General features: G+C 39.9%; 1 protein-coding gene across 6 annotated transcripts in view; it reads left to right on the top strand.

Moving 5' to 3' along the window:
• Positions 1–22,154, top strand: part of ZCWPW1 (zinc finger CW-type and PWWP domain containing 1) — a 28,677-nt gene extending 6,523 nt beyond the window's left edge. For 2 of the 6 annotated variants that reach the window (XM_070567657.1, XM_070567656.1), the window contains 14 exons: positions 417–495; positions 1,304–1,421; positions 1,711–1,868; positions 2,076–2,198; positions 8,245–8,361; positions 9,102–9,222; positions 9,760–9,835; positions 10,252–10,356; positions 11,385–11,468; positions 12,082–12,148; positions 12,559–12,650; positions 20,442–20,502; positions 20,958–21,092; positions 21,655–22,154. In XM_070567657.1, the coding sequence (XP_070423758.1) occupies positions 417–495; positions 1,304–1,421; positions 1,711–1,868; positions 2,076–2,198; positions 8,245–8,361; positions 9,102–9,222; positions 9,760–9,835; positions 10,252–10,356; positions 11,385–11,468; positions 12,082–12,148; positions 12,559–12,650; positions 20,442–20,502; positions 20,958–21,092; positions 21,655–21,974 (1,656 nt within the window). In that variant the 3' untranslated portion in view covers positions 21,975–22,154. The remainder of the gene's footprint in view (positions 1–416; positions 496–1,303; positions 1,422–1,710; positions 1,869–2,075; positions 2,199–8,244; positions 8,362–9,101; positions 9,223–9,759; positions 9,836–10,251; positions 10,357–11,384; positions 11,469–12,081; positions 12,149–12,558; positions 12,651–20,441; positions 20,503–20,957; positions 21,093–21,654) is intronic. The other 4 variants (XM_008527317.2, XM_070567658.1, XM_070567659.1 and 1 more) reach the window with 2 other exon arrangements.
• Positions 22,155–22,401: the final 247 nt, after the last annotated feature.

Here is a 22,401-nt window from a genome sequence, read left to right as displayed (position 1 = left end):
GCTCCAGTGGGACAGTTTCTCCTAGTCGCTCAGCCTTGACAAACAGAATCTTTACATTTTGGGGAAATTCATCCTGTACTTTTAAATTGTTTATTCCTTTCTTGGGGCTTCCATTTTCTTTCCAAAGAGGTCAAAAATGTTTTGACGAAAGCATTTAGCAGGAAATAGTGGGTAGGTAGAAGTTGAAGTGGAATGGAGGTGAGAGTAGAAATAGACAAAGACTTTATAAACTTTTTCTTTGACTCTTTTATTCCCAGGAGATCTGGGATAGAGTTTACGGAATCCTGAGATACATTGACTTCATGCTCTCAGCCTCGTTAACTTACTGCCTCATCTATAGGAGGCTTCCCTGACTGATTAGAGAGGAGGACTGGGGAAAGACGAGCAGTTTTCCTTCTCTACCCTTGTCTCTGCAGGAAAAATCAAGTCTTACTAATGCAGAATTTGAAGAGATTATCCAGATTGTGCTACGGAAGTCTCTCCAGGAGTGCTTGGGTATGGCTTTTAGTAAGAGGAAAAGATTTGAAGTTAGACAAAGAAACTGTTGTCTTTAGGAATAGAATAAGTTGACAGCTCTCTTTTCCTCCCTCTTCCTAAGTAAGGAAGTATTAGATGGGACTTTGAAATATTTTTAAATTCTTCATCTTCTATCAACAGAACTATAGTTAAACCACCTTAGACAGGGGGTACAGACTTTTAGAAGAGTAGATTACATTGACTGCAGAATATAAATATAGTCTCATCTAGATTTTTAAAATGTAATTTAAATTCATTTTTATATGTTTACATCTATTTAGAAAAGATAAATTGTTTTCCCCAGATTTGAAGAACTTAGTTTCCATCTATCCTTGCATATTTCTGTTTCCAGTACTGTTTTAACATATGCTCAGGGATTTGACTTTTAGAATAAAGAACTCTATAGTGTAGGCCCTGAGGCCTTCTCCATAAGGAGATGGCATTTTTAGCTATTCTTAGGTGTACTTCTACTCTTAGGGAAAGTTTGTGGAACAAATGACACAAAACACATTACATACAATTTCTGTTATGGACACAAAATAAAATTAACGTTACCTGGGTATCCATGAATGAGGCAGATAAATCTGGAAGTTCTTGCAGGGAGATATAGATTTGTAATTTTCCTGAGAATTTAAAGACTTAAAGTTCTGTGGTATGACAAAATTCTAAAGGTAGGTTCTTCCAGGCAACAGGGGGGAGACATTTTAATGAAAGGTTGCAGTTTGGAAATAATGGAGTGGTTATCTTCTTTAACTGCTTCTCTGCTTATGGTATTTCGTTTTGGGAGGGATGGGATCTAGCCTTGATTTTACAGAGACTTCCTGTGCCCAGTCCATAAGATGTACACAGTTAGACAAGGAACCAGGAATTGCTGTTTCTACTACTGATAATGATAATGCTGATGGGTAAGTTTATCCCAGTGAGGCAGCTTGATCACAGGGTGGACTTAACATTTGTAAATCGTTATCTATCTATCTAGTCATTTTTCATATCTCTATAGATCTCTCGTAGCTCAGGAAACATACCTGTTTGAATTGGGAAAAATAGGCAAGTAGATGGGTAAAATGACCTCAGGAAGACTTAGAGGGCCTAGGATTCTTCTAGCCTCCTAACTTTTATCCTTGGGTTTTTCAAAAGAAGGGTACTGCAAATTACTCCTTTTTACCTTTTCATTAAAAAAATTCTTATTTTCAGAGAGATGGTAATGGTGCCTCATATTCTAGAGATTTCAGCTTCTCAGGAAGATGGAATAATCCCTGAGATAAAGACATCTGAGCCATTCCAGCCAGATCCTGCACCCTCTGAGAGGAAATTCAATAGACTCTCCTTAAGCAAAAGAAAGAAAGAAGCTCGTAAGTGTAGCCAGATGTACTTTGACATCTAGCTTAAGTTTTTACTCCACGAAATTAAAGAATGGAATAGTGGGCAGGCTGAGAATTTTCATCCCAAGGCTTGAAACTATTAGGCTATGGTTCTTCTTTCTTTCGCTGGCCTTTGCTATCTACAAAGAAGCTCTTCCTCATCTCCCTACCCTACCATGTTTTGTTTTCTTTTCCCAGAAGATGGGAAAATGGAGAAAGCCCAAAGTGGACATGAGCACAGACAGAAAGACCAACTGAAGAAAGCAGTTCAGGATTATTCTCAGATCAGAGACCCACAGAAAGGAGAGGGAAGTGGTTTTGGTGAGTTCAGCCATGGTTTGGAAAACTTACTTAGGCTTGAAAATTGAAGATGGAGGAGAGAGGCAAAGGTTAGGATGTTAAAGGAAATTCTGCAAAGATTATAATTTATCTCTCACAGCTACTTGTTAGAGAATATACTGCTGAGGAAGAGAGAGAACGTTTTCATTCATTCAATTATTCATTCATATAATGCATAGTTGTTAGGTGCCCACTGTACACCAGGCTTTTAGGAGATGCTGAATAAATGCAGAGGAAATGAATATGAGCTTGCCATAAGGGAGACAGATTTGTGGGGAAGGCAGACAAGAAAGCTACAAGTTGGGAGAAGACCTGGAAAAGTTTCCAAGAAAAGATATTGCTTAACTCAGATCTTAAAGTATAATTTAGTCAGGTGAGCTAAGGTGGGAATGGGGGCCAGAGGGATAATTATTGGCAGAGTTATGGAAGAGGGCTAATGGTTGTAGCTTTTGGGTGTGTTGGAGGGTAAGAGATTATAGGGGTGGGGGAGATGAGACTAGAGGCATGCAAGGACCAGATCATAAAAGGTCTTACACGTCAAACTGAGGAATTTGGATTTTACTTTAAGGGTAAAGAGAAAGCATTGACATTAAGTAGGGGACACTTGATAAGATTTGCATTTTAGAAAGCTCACCCTGCACTAAGCATGGAAGATGGATTGATGGGAGCAAGACTAGACCCGTAGAAATAGTGTCCAAGCAAGGAAGATAGTAGCAGTGAAGAGGAAGAGACAAATTTGAGATCTTTAGGAGGCAGGATCAGTATGATACGGTCGCCAGTTGGATATGAGAGCTGATGAACAGTGAGACCTCTAGGATGATCCTGTTTTCTGGTATGAGTGACTGAATAGCTGAAAGAACTATGATCTGAAATGGAGAGCATAGAAGAAAGAAACAGTTTCAGATGATGAATTCAGCTTTGGACAAGTTAGGGGATCTGTGATGAGATTTAGAGCTCAAGAAAGGGATCTGGGCTGGAGATATGGATTGGGAGTCATCTGCATCAGTAGGAATGGGTGAAATTTTCTTAGAAGCTATGGAGTGAAAAGAGAAGAGCACTGAATAAACCCCCCTGGGGGAACATAATGTTTAGGGTTGAACAGAGAAAGAGCTGCCCAGGGAGAAAATAAAGAGAACTAAGAGAAAACTCTGAAAGGCAGGAAGAAAGCTAGGAGAGTTTGGTATCATCGATGCCAGGGGAGGAGGGAATTTCAAGAAAGAGGGAGTATTTAGCCTTGTCAAATGCTACTGCAGAGACATCAAAGAGGATATAGTTTTGAAAATGCTCACCAGATATCACAATTAGGAAGTCATTAGAGTCTTGACTAGATTAACCCTATGTGTTGATAAGAGTGAATGACAGGTTTATAGTTGGTTGAAGAATAATTATTTGTTTCAGTTAGTTTAGGTGTGAAACTAGGAGGAAGCAAATGGTAAATAAAGGGGAGTTGGTGTAGAGTTGAGGGAAAGTTTTTCTTCTTTTAACTTTATTTTAAAAGAAAGAGGCTTAACTTGTGTGTTGTCAGCATATTTATATGCTGAGGGAAAATTGTTTATAGGGAAGGAGAGACTAAAGGGAATGAGAAGAGAACCAGAGGGTTTATTCTTAGTCAGAAAGGACACCTTAACCTTTGAGATTAGATGGAGGAATGATAAGGATGGATATAGATTGATTATATTCTTTTAACAATAGTTATTAATGCCTTATATTATGTGCCAGGTGTTGTCCTAGGTGCTGGAAATACAGTGGTGAACAAAATAGATAAAATCATTGCTTTCATAGAATTTTCAGTTTTAGTGTGTTAAATGGATAATAAACAATGTATTGTGTGAAATAAACTTGGTTAAATTGGGGAATTTTAGGAGAATAAATAAAATAGATCATACAATATATTAGTGTGTTTAAAATTTTCAAAATAAGTAGCCTTAACAAACTGGAGGAAAACAGGCTTGTGCTGAAAAAAAACAGAACCCAAAGTGTAAGGAACAATGGAATAAACAGCTAGTGTCTAATATGTATGTGTGTATGTTTATAATTTTGATTATAGAAGCATAATATGGTCTGTATGTTCTTGAAAGAAAACTCTAAGAAGACTATGCAGGAACCAACCAAGATAGTCCAGGGCAATAATCTGCTCCTAATGTCATATGACATGGTAGTATAAGGAGCTGGAGGTATAAGTCTAATCTGGGCAGTCCAGTGATCTGAGTGGCATTGTTCCATCTCCTGTACCTCTCAGTATTAGGGCAAGGATTGGATTTTAGACTGGGAGATGGATGTTCACTCCTTTGGCAGTGCTTGTGAGTTGAACTGTGATTATAATGAATGTGTAAGCCGCTTTCTATAAATGAGCCACTCTTTCTGTTTCTTACAGTTGCCAAGGAGAGGTGAGTCTTCCTGGAGTAGGAAGTAGAAAGGAGAGTATCCAATAGATAAAATTTTCATTAAGTACTGTGAAGGAAATGAAAAGAGTGTCGTAAGAGGAAATAATGGAGACCTAATTAAGTTTGGGCCAGCCAGGGAATGCATTTGTAAGGAAATAACATTGAAGCTGAGACCTGAAAGAATGGTAGAAGTTAGCCAAGCGAAGAGTAGGAGAAAGAGTTTTAGGTAGGGTGAAGTTTGGCATATTCCAGGTACTAAAAGAAAGCCAGTGTGATTAGAGTTCAGAGAGCAAGGGAAGCAAGGCAGGAAAGTGGCTTGATAAATGTAAAGAGGTAGGCAGTAGCTAGATCAAACACAAAGTTATGAATTAAGAATTTTGTCCTAAGTGTGGTGGGAAGCCATTGGTGGATTTTAACCAGGGGAGTGACATAATCAAATTAACATTTTAAAATGATCCCTTTGGTGATAAATTGAATAATTGAATATGGGGGGACAAGAGTAGACCAGTTAAGAAGTTAGAGCTACATCCCACAACTAGAAGGACCTGCAACAAAGATATACAACTATGTACAGGGGGGTTTGGGGAGATAAAGCAGGAAAAAAAACCAAAAAAACATTGGCAACAGTTGTTAGCCCAGGTGCCAATCTTTCAAAAAAAAAAAAAAAAGAAGAAGAAGAAGTTAGAGCTAGGGTTAGATCTTTTGCTGACTTGATGAAAGTGGAGACAGAGAAGTTGATGCTTTTAAGATATGTTTTTGGGGCCAGCCCCTTGGCCGAATTAAGTTTGTGCACTCAGCTTCAGCGGCCCAGGGTTTCTCTGGTTTGGATCCTGGGTGCGAACATGGCATTGTTCATTAGGCCTTGCAGAGGCAATGTCCCACATGCCACAGCTAGAAGGACCCACAACTAAAATACACAACTGGGGGCTTTGGGGAGAAGAAGGAAAAACTTTTAAAAAAAGATATGTTTCAGAGCTAAAATTGTCAGAACTTAGTAATGAATTAGATATTGTGGGTGAGAGAGAGGAAAGGGTATGTCAAAGATGACTGGCTTCTGGCTTGAGCAATTACATGAAAGGAGGTGGGGAAAAGTGGAGGAAGAGCAAATTTGTGGGTAAGATCAAGGTTTTGGGTTGGGGCCCATTGGGTTTGTGATCATTGTGAGACATCCGAATAGAGATGTTAAAGAGCAAGGTGGCTCTAGGAATCTGGAGCTCAGAACAGAGGCTGTTAGTATACATTTGTGTGTTGTAAGATATGAAAATGGGTTCCAAAGCTATGGGAATGGGTGAGCTTGCCTCAGGAGAAAGTGTAGCATGTGGAATGCCAACATTTAGAAATTGGATGAAGGAGGAGGAGAACCCAGTAAAGGAGACTGAGGGGGGACCTGCCAGAAGGATGGGAGGGGGAAACAGGGAATGAGGGATCACAGAACCCAAGGAAACTAGTGTGTCAGAAATGAGCGATCAACTGAAAAGCTCTTAACATGTGTCTATGACACTATCTTTGTTTTCAGAGAGCCATGTTGTGAGGCTCAAACAGTTCTCTGGAGCACATCATCTTCTCTTCTAAGTTGTTTGAAAGGAAATTTTAAAGAACTGTATGTTGCTGTCATTGGAAATTTCATCCCAAGCCACAAATACCTCATTCTACATCATTAGGCTAATTCCCCCCCCCACCTCATTTTCTCATGAATGTTCATTATTTTCACAACCAATCATTTATTTTATTGATCTGTATTTATGTTTATGGTCCCAGGTCCCCAGACCCTTCCCCAACTCTTTTTTTCTAGTCTTGCTAGGTTACCTCTATAAACATCCAAAGCTATCATTGGCAACTGTCTTTTCAGACTAATATATTATCCCCATTAGTACTTTGTTCTTCAAAATAAAGTAACTGAGACAGTGACCCATAATACAAGATATTTTGAAAGGATCCAAATGTAGGTCAACTGCTTTTCTGAGGGCTGATTTTGGTGGGATGGAGGGCATCCCTTGTGTTCAGACATTTAAAGTAAAATTTGACAGTAGGAGAGTGAACTTACTGGAGAAACACATTGGTTGACGATAATTGTGAATATATGGTATACCTATGTGCCTGGTTGTGTGATTTTCCTTTAGCAACTCCCAGTTGAATGAGTGTAGGCACAGAAAAGGTAGAGTGGGTTCATTCAGGGTTGTGCTTTGCCAGCTGGGCAGGAGGAAGGACAGAAGGAAAGGGAATTGGAGATACATGCAAGAGAATCTAAGGAATCAAACTTGAGTAAGTATAGAGTGAAGAAAGGAGATTGCTGCTAGACTGAGAGGAAGGTAGGGGCCAGTGGATTGGAGATCTAGATAAAGTGAACGTTGCTGTAGGGGCCTTTGAGCAAGTGAAGTGGAAGGATGGGGCATTTTTGTCAGAGAGGGCTGTTTGGATAAGTGGTTCAGGGGAGTGTGTGGTCTCTGTGGATGACTGGGTGGGGCATGCAGGAGTGGGAGTGGGTTACTGAAGTGAAGTGGGTTACTGAGGCGGTGTGGAGGAAAAGATCAAGGAACTCAGAGAATGGGATGCTTTGTGAGTTACTCCTGTGGAAATAGTGGTTATCTGGAATGAGGGCAAGAGGAGAAGAAGGCTGAACCAGATACCATCATCTTTACAAGGGAGATGAGAGGGTGGTCCATGGCATGGACCTCCAGGGAGGAAGGGTTTTTATAGGAGGGAGGATAGTATTGGTCTGGAAGTGTCAATGGGGCGTAAAGATGATGCTGACCTCATTTTCTGGCCTGAAAGATGTGGGACGTGTGAGAAGGAACTGACTCCACTTGGAGGGCTGTGAGTGGAGGTGGGGTCAGGTAGGGGCAGTGTCATTAGTGTGTCACCAGGTTTCAAAAACGAGATAGAGGTTCAGAGAAAAGATTTAGGATATGTGGACCTTTGTTGCTTTTGTCTAGAATTCCAAAGAACACAGTGGAAGAGTTTGAGAGGGAGAAATGAGAGGCTATGAGAGGCACTGAGTCAACTTAGAAGATGTGGGGATAGAGAAAGGTGGGGATGAGGGTTTAGAAGGTACTGGATAAAAGAAATGCTTGCTGTTTGAACAGCGCCTAAAGTAAATAATTGATTGAGAAATGATAGACTTAGACCTGTGTCTTTTGGAACGGGGTGAACTCAGGGCTGTTGGTCTCAAAGGCTGCAGCTTGGTGATTTGGATGACAGGTAAATCAGTTGAAATTCAGATAGGAACTCTGGATGTTGTATGCAAAAGAGATGCTGGGTAGCCCTTCAAAAGAACTTTTCAGTAGTGATATGCCAGCAGAGAACAAGGCATTAGCTGGAAAAGTGCCCTGCAACTTTTTAAAGAACTGTCAGTATAGTAAACACTCCTTTCTCCCCTGAGGAAAGGAGAGATGATAGCGTGGGGTAGGAGAAAGATTGAGATGTGAGACCTGGGTTCTAAGTTCAGCTCTACGACCAATTTAGACTGATCTTCGGCAAGTCGATTATTTTCCCTGAGCCTTGGTTTTCCCATTTATAAATCAAGGATTGGACTGGTTGATCTCTAAGACATTGTGATTCTGGCGGGGTGTGTATTGATTCTAGTTGGATTGAAGAAAGACGAGCACATGTTTTAGTCTCTTATTTCAGTTATTTTCCTGTCACAGATCAATGCCTAGTCTGGGTCCAGTGTTCCTCCCCAAACTGTGAGAAATGGAGGCGGCTTCGTGGAAATATTGATCCTTCAGTCCTTCCAGATAATTGGTCCTGTGACCAGAACACAGGTAGAATGGAGTGGAAATGTTTTTTTCAGCTTTCATTGTTCCTCCCTTTCCTTGCCTGCATGTATCCTTTAGACTAAATATGTTGTAAGTATAGTTTCAACTCCAGGGGTCCTTGCAGTGTTTTGGAGACTGTCATATCAAGATGAATCTGGCATGATGGCATAGGAGAAGATAGTCTGAAGAGTTATGTTGTGGGGAGGGGCCTGGAATCTAAATGTGTGTTCTGAGTGAATTCCATCTTCTTCAGGATTGGTCTGACCGTGTCAATTCTGACTAGATTATTAGTATTGGATTGGTGGATAGGAAAGAAAATGAGCTATATGGGGAAAAGCAGATGAGAGAGATCCAATGGCTTAGAATTGTAGAATGTTTGAAACTACTTGGTAGAGATTATGACAATCTAGTCCAGTCCAAGTATTTTACAGATGAGAAAACTGAGTCTCAGAGAAGTTGCTGTCATGATGTTACATAGATGGAAGCAGGGTCAGACCACGTGGGCTATAGGCAGAAGTTTGGAATCTCTTTCTGGAGTCTAAGGAGGCAGCACTCCTACTTCTCCTGGCTGTACCTGCATTTCCTTCATGGGTCTTTCTTATTCTTCCTCCATGCTTGTCTCCCAGGTGCCCTTTTGGTCCCACCTGCTACATGTACCAGTTTCTTCTTGTCCTCTCCCCTACTCTCATTCAGATTTTCACCTTTTGAGGCTCTTTCCTTCCCTTCCTCCTTCTCTCTTTTGGCAGACTTGGAGTATAATCGCTGTGATATCCCTGAGGAGACCTGGACAGGACGTGAGAGTGATGTGGCCTATGCCTCCTACATCCCAGGATCCATCATCTGGGCCAAGCAATATGGTTACCCGTGGTAGGGCACCATGGCATAGTCAGAGCATCCTTCATCAACCTAGGAGTCGTAGATTCAAGCAGGGAGGGAAGGAAATGGAAAGCATTTATAATAGAAATGGTACCTGCCTTAGAAAGAGTGTGGGGTGAGGGAGAAGATAAAAGTACCAAGCTTGGGGTTTTGAAAGAGCATGTTTTCTGGAGGTTTCACAGTGGAAGTGGTATCTCCCGGGAAAAAAGGGCCTGACAGTTCTACCCTGGGTGGATAGAAAGAGGAGAGTGGCTCTAAGGCATTTTTAAAACATTGCGGTATGAGAGATATACAAAGTAAAGAGAACAAGGAAGGATAGGATAGTTTCCTCTTTGATGATGTCCCTAGTCAGAAGGTTTTGTTCTCAGGGTTGCCAGAAGGCCTAGAAGGCTAAGATTGGCGGAGGAGACTATCTTTGGGAACCTTTGTTTGCAGAATATATTGCCCTTTTCTGTACATGTATATTGATGAGTTTGTGTTCATCTAACTCCTTCTCTTCCATGCCCTGTACCCATCTCTCTTCTCCAGGTGGCCAGGCATGATAGAATCTGATCCTGACCTGGGGGAATATTTTCTGTTTGCTTCTCATCTAGATTCTCTGCCGGTGAGTCTTCCTGGTTCAGGATAGGTAGGTGCTCAGGCCAAAGTAATGAACAAATCATCCTAACAGATGTGCAGAGTTAGAAATATTGACATAGCCAACAGACATGAGCAGAAACAGACACTTGGAGTGACAAACTCAGAAATAAGTATTCACATATAGAAATAAACTTGAATCTAAGTAAATATTTATTCGTTAGTAGGATATTTATGGTTTTGATAAATATGCTTTGGTTAGGATTTCTGAGGTCAGGATGGAACAATGGAATGAGCTGGGGTAGGTGGGTCAAGTATAAGGTGCAGACGAGGCCCAGCACCTCCTTCCTTGTGAATCCTCAGTTATTCCCCTGCCTTTTCTGGCTAGAGGGGCAAGGCAGGGAGAAGGACAAGAAGCCATAACAGAACCGTCTTTTATTTCAGTCTAAGTACCATGTGACATTTTTTGGGGAAACAGTCTCTCGTGCTTGGATCCCAGTCAACATGCTAAAGAACTTCCAGGAGCTGTCCCTGGAGTTAACTGGAGTGGTGAGCAACCCTCGGGGGTCACTTGTGTTACAGGGAGCTTGAAAATGAAATCTTCCCTTTATTAAACATGATTTTCTCCCGGGGGAAGCTGTGTTGGGAGAAAGTCTCATGTTTGACCAAGTGTGCAAGAGTGAGGTGATTCATGAGGGACTCTTCTTTCTACCAGGATTGGAGCAGGATAATGATTTTTCTTAGTCTCCTTTCCTGCCTGTAGTTAGAGGGTCTTCCTGAAGACCATGGTTTTCTACAGTTTAGTTAAAGCAGGTGTGGCAGAAATGAGGGCACAGATTAACTCAGGGTTTCTCAGTCTGGGCACTTTTGACATTTTGGGCCAGATAATTCTTTGTTGTGGAGGGCTGTCCTGTGCATTGTAGGATGTTTAGCAGCATCCCTGGGCTCTGCTGGCATCTAGCCGGTAGCACCACCCATCCCTAGGTGTGACAACTGAAAAATTGTCTCTAGACATTGACAGATATCTTCTGGGAGGAACAATTTTTCCCACTGAATTAACTAAATAATATAAAAAATAAATTACATTTATTATACAGATATTATATATAATATAATTATATATAAAATAATTAACTAAATAATATTTTCTTCCTATAATCATTTTGGGTTCAACCTGCCTTACAAATGAACAGAGGCCCCGTATTTCAGGGGCCTTAGAAAATCAGGCACTGAGTATTAAATCAAGCAACTGGCTCTAAAGAAACTTGTGAGAAGCTTAAAAGTGTAATCACCTAAACTCATTTAATCTTACCTTTTCACATTTCCATGGGATTTACTTTGGAGAGGACACCAAAATGTTGGTTGAAAATATTGCCGGGAACTGGTGAAAGGTTTGTTGAGGGGCAGGGTTGGGTGTGGCGGGGTTAGTGTCTCTGAACTCAAAAGATTAAGAATAGGAGTATCATATCAATATCAGGAACCAGAAATAAATGTAGTTAAAGATAATGTCTGGTGAGTAGCAGTACATTGGGGTCACTTCTCTAATATTTATCACTGACTCTAATCTTCCATTTCAGAAAAAGTACAGGAACAAGGACTGTAGCCAGAAACTGGGGGCAGCCGTGGTGATGGCTCAGGAGGCAGAACAGATCAGTATTCAGGTAGGAGAGTATTCAGAACACATGTCTCCTCCTCTTTGGGACTTGGCACGCAAAGCAAACCATGTACTCCCTACTGTGGAAAACCAACTTGTCCTTCCCCATTTTACAGTCTTAGTCTTAGAACTAGTCTTTTCTTCCCCAGCCAGATTCCCTTGACTCATTAACTCATCCATTCTTTTCCCTGCCCTTGGACAAATGGGATCTCCTTTCAGCCCGGGCAGATACAGTTTGTGGTAGGGAGAATCCTACTTCGTACTTCCATATTTAACTTCAAGTCTCAGATGTATGTACCTTAACCTCTCTTTTATTCAGAGTCAGTTTTTACTTTCAAATTCTTCTTTTGGGGCTGAGTGGAGACAGACAAACAGTGAATATCCTCTTCCCAGTTATTTACTGAGTTATAAATAAACTAGAAAAAGATTATAACAATATTATATATTATAATTATTTATTATAATATAATAGTTAATCTTCATAAAAATCTAGATAAACCTAATGAAATTTCAAGTGAAACGGTATGAAATATGAATATAAATTCCAAATCTTGAAGTCAGAGCCAAAAGTAGCGCCTGGGAGAGTAGTGGATGATGCTTTTGTTTCTTGGTTCCCTCAGGAGCGGGTTATCTTGTTTGGTTTCCAGAGCCGATACAACGGATCTGACAGTAGAGGAGAAGGAAAAGGTAGGATAAGGACTGGCGGGGGGGGGCGGGGGGGCGGGGGGGGATTCCTTCAAGAGGGCAGCAACTGAAGCTTTTCTTTGTTTTATATCCAATGTCGTCAGCCTAGCTCTGGATTCTATAATAGGAGGCTCTCCATGAATGCCACTGACCAGGTGTCCAGGATGGATGGATGGGTGGAGAAAGGAATGGAGAAAAGGGGTTGAGGAGGGCGGGTGCACAATGAATAGTGATGGGACTTAGAAAAGGGTGGAACCATCATCTATGAAGCTAGGATCGTGTTTTTTGGAGAAAATACCACTTGGACATGAAAGGCAGAGTTAGAAGACTGATAATCTGGGATCAGCTCCGTTAACTCATCACTTATTTTATTGGATAAATTAGTTAGCCTTTCCTTCCTATTCCTGTTCTAGACTTAATGCTCTCTGGGGCTAACAGCCCAGATTCCTGCGTGGAAAAAGAAGTGGAAGAGTCAGAGTTGGAGGACAAGGAGGAAGAGAAAAAAGTAAGATTGATCTTGGGGATTCCTTTTAGGGGATCCCTATAGGGCATCTGGTTAGCATGGATTTGTATTTACTAAGGAACCATCCTGTCCCTTCCTCTGGGTAGCACTGACTGGCTAGTCTTATCTCTTAGAGGCCTCCAGGTAAGGAGACTCTCCTCTTTCTTCAGTTATTCTTTCTAATATCTCACATCTCAAGGAACTTATTTCTTGATTGTCATCTCAGTTCATATTGTAGATCTTTGCTTCTTACTGGAGCAATTTCAGAAAATAGCAGGTTGCCTTTCTTCACTCCCTCTTCTCCCCTATGTGGACACTTAAGATATTCATTCGCTTGTTTCCTTAGTTTCTTTTCAGGCATATGAAATATAGATTTTTTTTCATATTTAAAGACTTTTTTTAGAGTAGTTTTAGGTTCACAGAAAAAGTGAGAGGAAGTTAGAGTTCCCATTTATTCCTGCCCCCACACATGCGTACCCTCTCCCATCATCAACATTCCCCACCAGAATAGTGCATTTGTTTACAATTGATGAACCTATATTGACACATCAATATCGCCCAAAGTCCATAGTTTACATTAGGGTTCACTCTTGGTTTTGTAAATTCTGTGGGTTTGGACAAAATATAATGGCATGTATCCATCACTTTAGTATCATACAGAGTATTTTCACTGCCCTAAAAATCCTGTGTGCTGCACCTATTCATCCCTCTCTTCCCATCCCCCTCAACCCGTGACAGCCATTGATCTTTTTACTGTCTCCATAGTTTTGCCTTCTCCAGAATGTCATATAGTTGGATCATACAGTATGTAGCCTTTCAGACAGGCTTTGTTCACATAGAAATATGCATTTAAGGTTCCTCAATGTCTTTTCATGGCTTGATAGCTCATTTCTTTTTTTGCTGAATAATATTCCGTTTTCTGGATGCATCACAAGTTTATTTGTCCATTCACCTACTAAAGGATATCTTAGTTCTTCCAAGTGTGGGCGATTATGAATAAAGCTGCTGTAAACATCTGTGTATAGGTTTTTGTGGGAATGTAGGTTTTCAGTTCTTTTGTGTAAATACCAAGGAGCTTGATTGCTGGATCTTATGGTAAGAGTATGTGCAATTTTGTAAGAAACCGTCAACCTGTCTTCCAAAGTGGCTGTACCATTTTGCATTCCCATGAGCAGTGAATGAGAGTTCCTGTTGCTCCACATCCTTGCCAACATTTGATGTGGTCAGTGTTCCAGATTTTGGTCATTCTAATAGGTGTGTGGTGGTATCTCATTGTTTTTTAAATTGCATTTCTCTGATGACATATGATATGGAGCATCTTTTCATATTCTTTTTGGCCATCTGTATATCTTTGGTGAGGTGTCCATTAAATGGTCCATTTTTTAATTGGGTTTATTTTCTTATTGTTGAGTTTTATGAGTTCTTCATATATTTTAGATAGCAGTCCTTTATCAGATGTGGCTTTTGCAAACATGCAAATATTTTCTTTCAGTCTGTGGCTTGGCTTTTCATTCTCTCTACACTGTCTTTTGTAGAGCGGAAAGTTTTAATTTTAATGAAGTCCAGCCTATCAATTATTTCTTTCATGGGTTGTGCCTCTGGTGTTGTATAGAAAAAATCATTGCCATATCCAAGGTCATCTAGGTTTTTTTGTATGTTATGTTCCAGGGGCTTTATAGTTTTTCACTTTACACTTAGATCTATAATACATTTTGAGTTAACTTTTAAAAAATTTTTAATTCTTTTTTATTGAGGTCATATTACAACATTGTGTAAATTTCATGTACGTTTAAGTGTACATTATTAAATGTCAGTTTCTATATAGACTGCATTGTGTTCATCGTCAATAGTCTAGTTTTTATCTGTCACCATGCATATGTGCCCCTTTACTCCTTTCGCCCTCCCCCAACCCCTTTTCCCTCTGGTAACCACTAATCTGTTCTACTTATCCATGTGTTTGTTTATCTTCCACATATGAGTGAAATCACATATGTCTTTTCTGTCTGGCTTATTTCACTTAGCATAATACCCTCAAGGTCCATCCATGTTGTTGCAAATGGCACAATTTTGTCTTTTTTATGGCTGAGTAGTATTCCATTGTATATATATATATCACATCTTCTTTATCCTTTCATCAGTTGATGGGCACTTGGGTTGCTTCCAAGTCTTGGCTATTGTGAATAATGCTGTGATGAACATAGGGATGCATAAATCTCTTCGTATTATTTCATATTCTTTGGATAAATACCCAGTAATGGGATAGCTGGATTATATGGTATTTCTATTTTTAATTTTTTGAGAAATATCCATACTGTTTTCCACAGTGGCCATACTAGTTTGCTTTTCCACCAGCAGTGCATGAGGGTTCCCTTTTCTCCACATCCTCTCCAACATTTATTTCTTGTCTTGTTTTTTAAAGCCATTCTGACAGGTGTAAGGTGATATCTCATTGTGATTTTGATTTGCATTTCCCTAATAATTAGTGATGTTGGACATCTTTTCATGTACCTGTTGGCCATCTGTATATCTTCTCTGGAAAAATGTCTGCTCATATCCTCTGCCTATTTTTTTTTTCCTGAGGAAGATTAGCCCTGAGCTGAAATCTGTGCCAACCTTCCTCTATTTTATATGTGGGTTGCTGCCACAGCATGGCTGATGAGTGGTGTAGGTCCATGCCTGAGATCCAAACCTGTGAACCTAGGCTGCTGAAGCAGAGCATGCCGAGCTTAACCACTAGGCCATGGGACTGGCCCTTCCTCTGCCTATTTGTTTTTTTCTTGTTGAGTTTTATGAGTTATTTATGTATTTTGAAAATTAACCCTTTATTGGAGATATTATTTGCAAATATTTTCATTTTGAGTTAATTTTTGAGAGAAGTGTAAAGTCTGTGTCTAGATTCATGTTTTTATATGTGGACATCCAGTTCCAGCACTATTTGTTGAAAAGACTATCTTTGCTCCATTGTATTGCTTTTGCTCCTTTGTCAAAGATCAGCTGACTGTATTTATGTGGATCTATTTCTGGGCTCTCTGTTCTTTTCCATTGATCTATTTGTCTATTCTTTTGCCAATACCACAGTGTCTTGATTACTGTAGCTTTACAGTAAGTCTTGAAGTCAGCTAGGGTCAGTCCTCCAATTTTGTTCTTCTCCTTCAATATTGTGTTGGCTATTCTGGGTATTTTGCCCCTGCATATAAACTTTAGGATAAGTTTGTCAATATCTACAAAATAACTTGCTGGGATTTGGATTAGAATTGCATTGACTCTATAGATCAAGTTGGGAAAAACTGACATCTTGACAATATTGAGTCTTCCTATCCACAAACATGGACTCTCTCTCCACTTATTTAATTCTTTGATTTAATTCATCAGAGTTTTGTAGTTTTCCTCATACAGATCTTGTACATATTTTGTTAGATTTATACCTAAGCCTTTTTTTTGGTGCTACTATAAGTGGTATTATGTTTTTTTTTTTTTTTGAGGAAGATTAGCCCTGAGCTAACTACTGCCAATCCTCCTCTTTTTTGCTGAGGAAGACTGGCCCTGAGCTAATATCCATGCCCATCTTCCTCTACTTTATACGTGGGATGCCTACCACAGATGGTGTGCCAAGTGGTGCCATGTCTGCACCTGGGATCCGAACCGGTGAACCCTGGGCTGCTGGGAAGCAGAACATACGAACTTGACTGCTGCACCACAGGGCCGGCCCCAGTGGTATTATGTTTTTAATATCAAATTCCACTTGTTCATTGCTAGTATATAGGAAAGCGATTGACTTTTGGATATTAACCTTGTATCCTGCAACCTTGCTATAAGCACTTATTAGTTGCTGTTTTTTTGTTGATTCTTTCAGATTTTCTACATAGACAATCATGTCATCTGTAGATAAAGACAGTTTTATTTCTTCCTCTGCAATTTCTATACTTTTTATTTCCTTTTGTCTTATTGCATTAGCTAGAACTTCCAATATGATGTTGAAAAAGAGTGGTGAGAGGGGACACACTTGGCTTGTTCCTCATCTTAGTGGGAAAGCTTCTAGTTCTCACCTTTAAGTATGATGTTAGTTGTAGGTTTTTTTGTAGATACTCTTTATCAAGTTGAGAAAGTTCCTCTCTATTCCTAGTTTACTGAGAGTTTTTACGTGAATGGGTGTTGGATTTTGTCAAATCTTTTTCCACATCTATTGATATGATCATGTGATTTTTCTTTTTTAGCCTGTTGATGTGATGGATTATGTTAATTGATTTTTGAATGTTGAAGCAGCCTTGCATAAATCTGCTTGTTCATGGTGTATAATTCTTTTTGTGCTTTGTTGGATTCTATTTGCTAATATTTTGTTGAGGATTTTTGCATCTCTGTGCATAAGAGATATTAGTCTATAGTTTTCCTTTCTTGTAGTGTCTTTGTCTGGTTTTGGTATTGGGGCAATGCTGGCCTCATATAACAGGTTAGGAAGTATTCTCTCTGCTTCTATCCTCTGAAAGAGATTATAGAGAATTGGTATATTTTTTTCTGTAGATGTTTGGTAGAATTCACCAGTGAACCCATCTGGGCCTGGTTCTTTTTTGTTTGGAAGGTTATTAGTTATTGATTCAATGTCTTTAATAAACATAGGCCTATTTAGATTATCTATTTCTTCTTGTGTAAGTTTTGGCAGATTGTGTCTTTTAAGGAATCGGTGTATTTCATCTCCGTTAGCAAATTTGTGGGCATACAGTTGTTCATAGTATTCCTTTATTATCCTGTTAATGTCCATGGGATCTGTAGTGATATCCCTTCTTTAATTTCTGATATTAGTAATCTGTCTCCCCTCTCTTTTTTTCTTAGTTAGCCTGGCTAGAGGCTTATCAATTTTATTGATCTTTTCGAAGAACCAGCTTTTAGTTTCATTGATTTCCTCTACTGCTTTCCTGTTTTCAGTTTCATTGATTTTTGCTCTAATTCTTATTATTTCTTCTCTTCTCCTTACTTTGGATTTAATTTGCTCTTCTTTTTCTAGTTTCCTAAGATTGAAACTTAGATTATTGATGTTAGATCTTTCTTCTTTTCTAATATATGCATTTACTGCTATAAGTTTCCCTCTAAGCACTGTGCATCCCACAAATTTTGATTAGTTGTGTTTTCATTTTCATTTAGTTCAATATATTTTAAAATGTCTCCTGAGATTTCTTCTTTGACTCATGTATTATTTAGAAGTGTGTTGTTTGATCTCCATGTCTTTTGGGATTTTCCAGTTGTCTGTATGTTATTGACTTCTAGTTTAATTCCATTGTGGTGTGAGAGCAGACATTGTATGATTTCAATATATTAAATTTGTTAAGTTGTATTTTATGGCCCAGAATGTGGTCACTTTTGGTGAATGCTCCACATGAGCTTGAGAGGAATGTATATTCACCAACAACAGTTGGGTGAAATAGTTTATAGATGTCTATTGTATCTAGTTGATTGATGGTGTTGTTGAGTTCAACTATGTCCTTGCTGATTTTCTGCCTGTTGGATCTGTCCATTTCTGAGAGAAGAGTGTTGAAGTCTCCAACTATGATATTGGATTCAACTATTTCTCTTGGCAGTTCTGTCAGTTTTTGCTTCACATAGTTTGGTGCTCTGTTTTTTGGCACGTATGCTTTAAGGATTGTTATTTCTTCTTGGAGAATTGACCCGTTTATCATTATATAATGCCCTTCTTTATCCCTAAGGACTTGCCTTACTTTGAAGTCCTCTTTGTCTGACATTAATATAGCTACTCCTTCTTTCTTTTGATTAGTGTTAGTATGGTATGTTTTTCTTCATCTGTTTACTTTATATGAATCTTTATGTTTAAAGTGGGTTTCTTGTAGACAATGTATAGTTGGGTCTTGTTTTTTGATCCACTCTGAAATCTTTGTCTTTTAATTGGTGCATTTAGGCTGTTGACATTCAAAATAATTATTATTATAGTTGGATTAATATCTGCAATATTTGTTACTGTTTTCTGTTTGTTGCTCTTGTTCTTTCTTCCTATTTTCGACTTGCACTCTTTTTCTGCCTTTTGTGAATTTAATTGAGAATTCTATATGATTCCATTTTCTCTCCTTCCATGGCATATCAGGTAAGGTGTTGTCTTCCTTTAGCTTCTTTTAGGACTTTATCTTTGATTTTTTGTAGTTTGAAAATGATATGCCTAGGTGTAGTTGTTTAGTATTTATTCTTCTTGGTGTTTGCTGAGCTTCCTGGATCTGTGGTTTGGTGCCTGGCATTAATTTGGGGAAATTCTCTGTCAGTGTTATTTTCAGTATTTCTTTGGTTTCTTTCTGTTTTTCTTCTCCTGGCATTCCCATTATGTGTATGTTACACATTTTGTAGTTGTCCAACAATCCTTGGATATTTTGTTCTCTTTTTTTAGTCTTTGTTCTCTTTGCTTTTCAGTTTTGAAGGTTTCTGTTGAGATATCCTCAAGCTCAGAGATTCTTTCCTTAGCCATGTCCAATCTACTAATAAGCCCATTAAAGGCATTCTTCGTTTCTGTTACAGTGTTTCTGATCTCTAAAATTTCCTTTGAATCTTTCTTAGGATTTGCATCTCTTTGCTTACATTGCCCATCTGTTCTTACACACTGACTACTTAATCCATGAGAGCCCTTTGCATATTAGTCATATTTACTTTAAATTTCCAGTCTGATAATTCCATGCCGTGTTTGTTTTTGATACTTGCTTTGTCTCTTCAAATTGTGTTTTTTTGCCTTTTTATATCCTTATAGTTTTTTCTTGACTGCCAGATATAATGTATCAGGTAAAAGGAACTGTTGTAAATATGCCTTTAGTAATGGAGTGGTTAGGTGTTGGGGGAGGGGAAGTGTTCTATAGTCCTATGATTGGGTCTCAGTCTTTTAATGAACCTGTGTCTCTGGACTGTGCACTTCACAAGTGTTTCTTGTTTTTTTTTTTCTCTCCCCTTAGCTGGGACAGGATAATTAGAGTGGGCTGGAGTGGGTTTTTCCCTTCCTCTAGGACAGTTAGGCTCTGGTTAACTTCTGAGGGCAGGATAAAGTGCTCTGATATATTCCCAAATGTTTCCTTTTCCCCTCCCCTTGCTGGAAGCATGAAGGGATTTTTCTCTGATATTTTCTGTGAGAATCTAGTTGGGCTCCTGGAGGTAAAACTCACAAAAGTTTGGGAGCCCTCCGTGACTGGGTCCCCCTAGAGTTTTTAACTCTCAGACTTGTCTGCTCTGAGCAATTCATTTACTGCTGTTGAGGTTTTGCTGTCTGGCACTGGTTCTCATGGTGATTTCTGCTTATGAGTCTAGGCTCTGGTGAGCCAGGACTCCCTGTCTTTGCCTCTCTGTCTCTTCAGTCTTGAGGACAACAGTTTCCCTTGTGTCTCACCTCTCTTAGGAATCCAAGAAGAGCTATCGATTTTTCAGTCTATTCAGCTTTTTAGTTGTTGTTAGAACAGAATGGTGACTTCCAAGCTCCTTACATGTAGAACTGTAAACTGGAAGTCCTGAAATATAGATTTTTTTCACTTTCTCTTTTAATTTTTAATTTACCAATTTTTATCATGTTTGTGGCCTACCTTTATTTTCTTCTCTTGTGCATAAACCCTTGCATTGACTAATATCAAGTCGAATGGGAAAGATGAACATTTTTCTCTTTGTTGTCATTGAATTAAACAATATCAGGCTCACTGTTTTGACTAATTTGAACCTAATTTGACTCCCTTAAGTGCACCTGTCATGTCTGTAGTATCCCACTGTGTTAAAAACACAATTATGTGACTTCATTTATATTTTCTTATTGTTCTCTCCCATTCTCAGGACCCAACTATGCCCAGTCCCAAGCCAACCAAAGTTCAGACAAAAAAACCCAAGGCAAGAGGTAAGCAAGCCAGCTGGAAACGGGTCCTGTGCTACAGTTAAGGCAGGGCAGAGGCAGAAAGTGGAAGGGGTCTCCAGGCAGCCAGACCTTACTGACTGTCTCAGCTCCAGAACCTGGAAAATGGGCAGGATTCATGCTAGCATCAATGGGGAAGCTATGGCCTCCTTGCTTCCATGTATTGAATTATAAAATCTCAGGTTAAAGGCAGAATGAGTATTTTAAATTCTTAGCCAAGAAGGATGACTTCCTGGAGACTCTGAGAATTGTAAAGAGAAGATCTAGGGGGAAAAGAAATATTTGGGAAAAAGAAAGGAACTGAAAGAACTCACTAGACTGAGAATGAGCAGACGCAGGGCAGAGACTGAATGTGGAGGGGAGGAGGGTCTGTGGACCCATGTCAGACTGTCATTTAGAGAGAAATAATCAAATGTCCTCCATGCGTGGGGGTGATGTAGGCAAAGCAGATGGACGAGATGGGACTCTGCAAAGGAAGACAATGAAAAGACCTCTGGGAAATGAGTCCAAAGCTCCTCCTGTACCCATAACGGGAAGGAAAGAAGGGCATGGGAATTCAGACCCCGACCAGCCAGGTGAGGCTTGGGCTGGGGAAAAGCTATGGGGAACTGAGGTGCATGTCTGTGTCTCCTCTCCCTACATCATTTACCAATTCTACAGCTTTTCATTATGTTAAAAAAAACCCAAAAATTAAGCCAAAAGGGCATCTTTCAGATTGTAGAACACAGCACACACTGTAGAAACATAATGGTTATTGATTTAATTTGATCCAGGGAAAGGAGAATGGTAAGGAGGCGGGAACATACATATAGTATGTGTTGCTGTGGACTGGTAGATAGACACTCCCATACTTATTCCCTTTAATTCTTTCAATATCTCTGTGACTGGATATTTGCCACTTTAAAGATGAGGAGACTGAAGCTCAAAGGGTTTAAAATTTGCTTAAGACCTAAGTCTAGCCTATGTGACCCATGGCTTGAATCCAGGTCTTTCTGACTCCAAGGTCCAGGTTCTTTTGACTGAAAAAGGTCATCATTTCCAGAGATTTTTTGGAAATAGAAATTTAGGAGTTTGCTTTGTGAAAGGTAAGAACAGATGACCTAATAGGAATCTCAGCCTTGTCACTTTTTCACTTAGGCCCTAAGAAAAAATTTAAAGCTCCTCAAAGCAAGGCCTCAGTAACCAGCTCATCTGAGGAACAAGAAGCTAGAATGGTGCCAAAGGGCCTGACCCCACCAGCTCATTGCAGGGCCTGTCCTGCGGTGGGGAAAGAAGGGCCTGGACCCCAGGAGCCACCATGTCAGGAGGCTGGAAATTTCCTCTCTGACGATGAAGCCTCCAGTGACCTGGACCTGGACCAACTCATGGAAGATGTTGGAAAAGAGCGGGAGCAGAGGGAGGAGCTGCCGCATAGAGACGACGCAGAGGAGCTCATCATGGCCTTCTTTGAGGAATAGTTGTGTGCTCTTTTCTCCTTCCTGCTGTCTCACCCTCCTTCCCTGGGAGCAGGAGGGACAGCCTCTCAGAGGGCCCCTGAGAAGCTGATAAGTGTTGGGGCTGTTCATTGGCCCCAAGGTTAATTGGCCAAATTTGGAGTTGTGCAGTTTATGTGTTAATAAAACGGGTTATTGTTTTAATTGGTTTGGTTCATCTCTAACCAGGTGCTTCCTTTTGGCTTCGCTCCCTCCTCCTCCATGTCACCATGTCACATCATTGTTTCTGGGGGGAGGCCTGCTCAGTATGGGAAGCTGGGAAGGCAGTGACCCCTGAGTCCTGGGAGAAGGACATCGAGACTGGGTTCAAATCCTGGCTCAGTCACTTACTAGCTATGTGGCCTTAGGAAAAGCACTGTGGCCATTCTGGTTCTTGTTTTCATGCTTCAAG

This window comes from Equus przewalskii, chromosome 12 (assembly GCF_037783145.1).
Source record: "Equus przewalskii isolate Varuska chromosome 12, EquPr2, whole genome shotgun sequence".
NCBI lineage: Eukaryota > Metazoa > Chordata > Mammalia > Perissodactyla > Equidae > Equus > Equus przewalskii.
The sequence above is the reverse complement of the archived record's forward strand: the minus strand, read 5'-3'. Positions and strand labels throughout refer to the sequence as shown.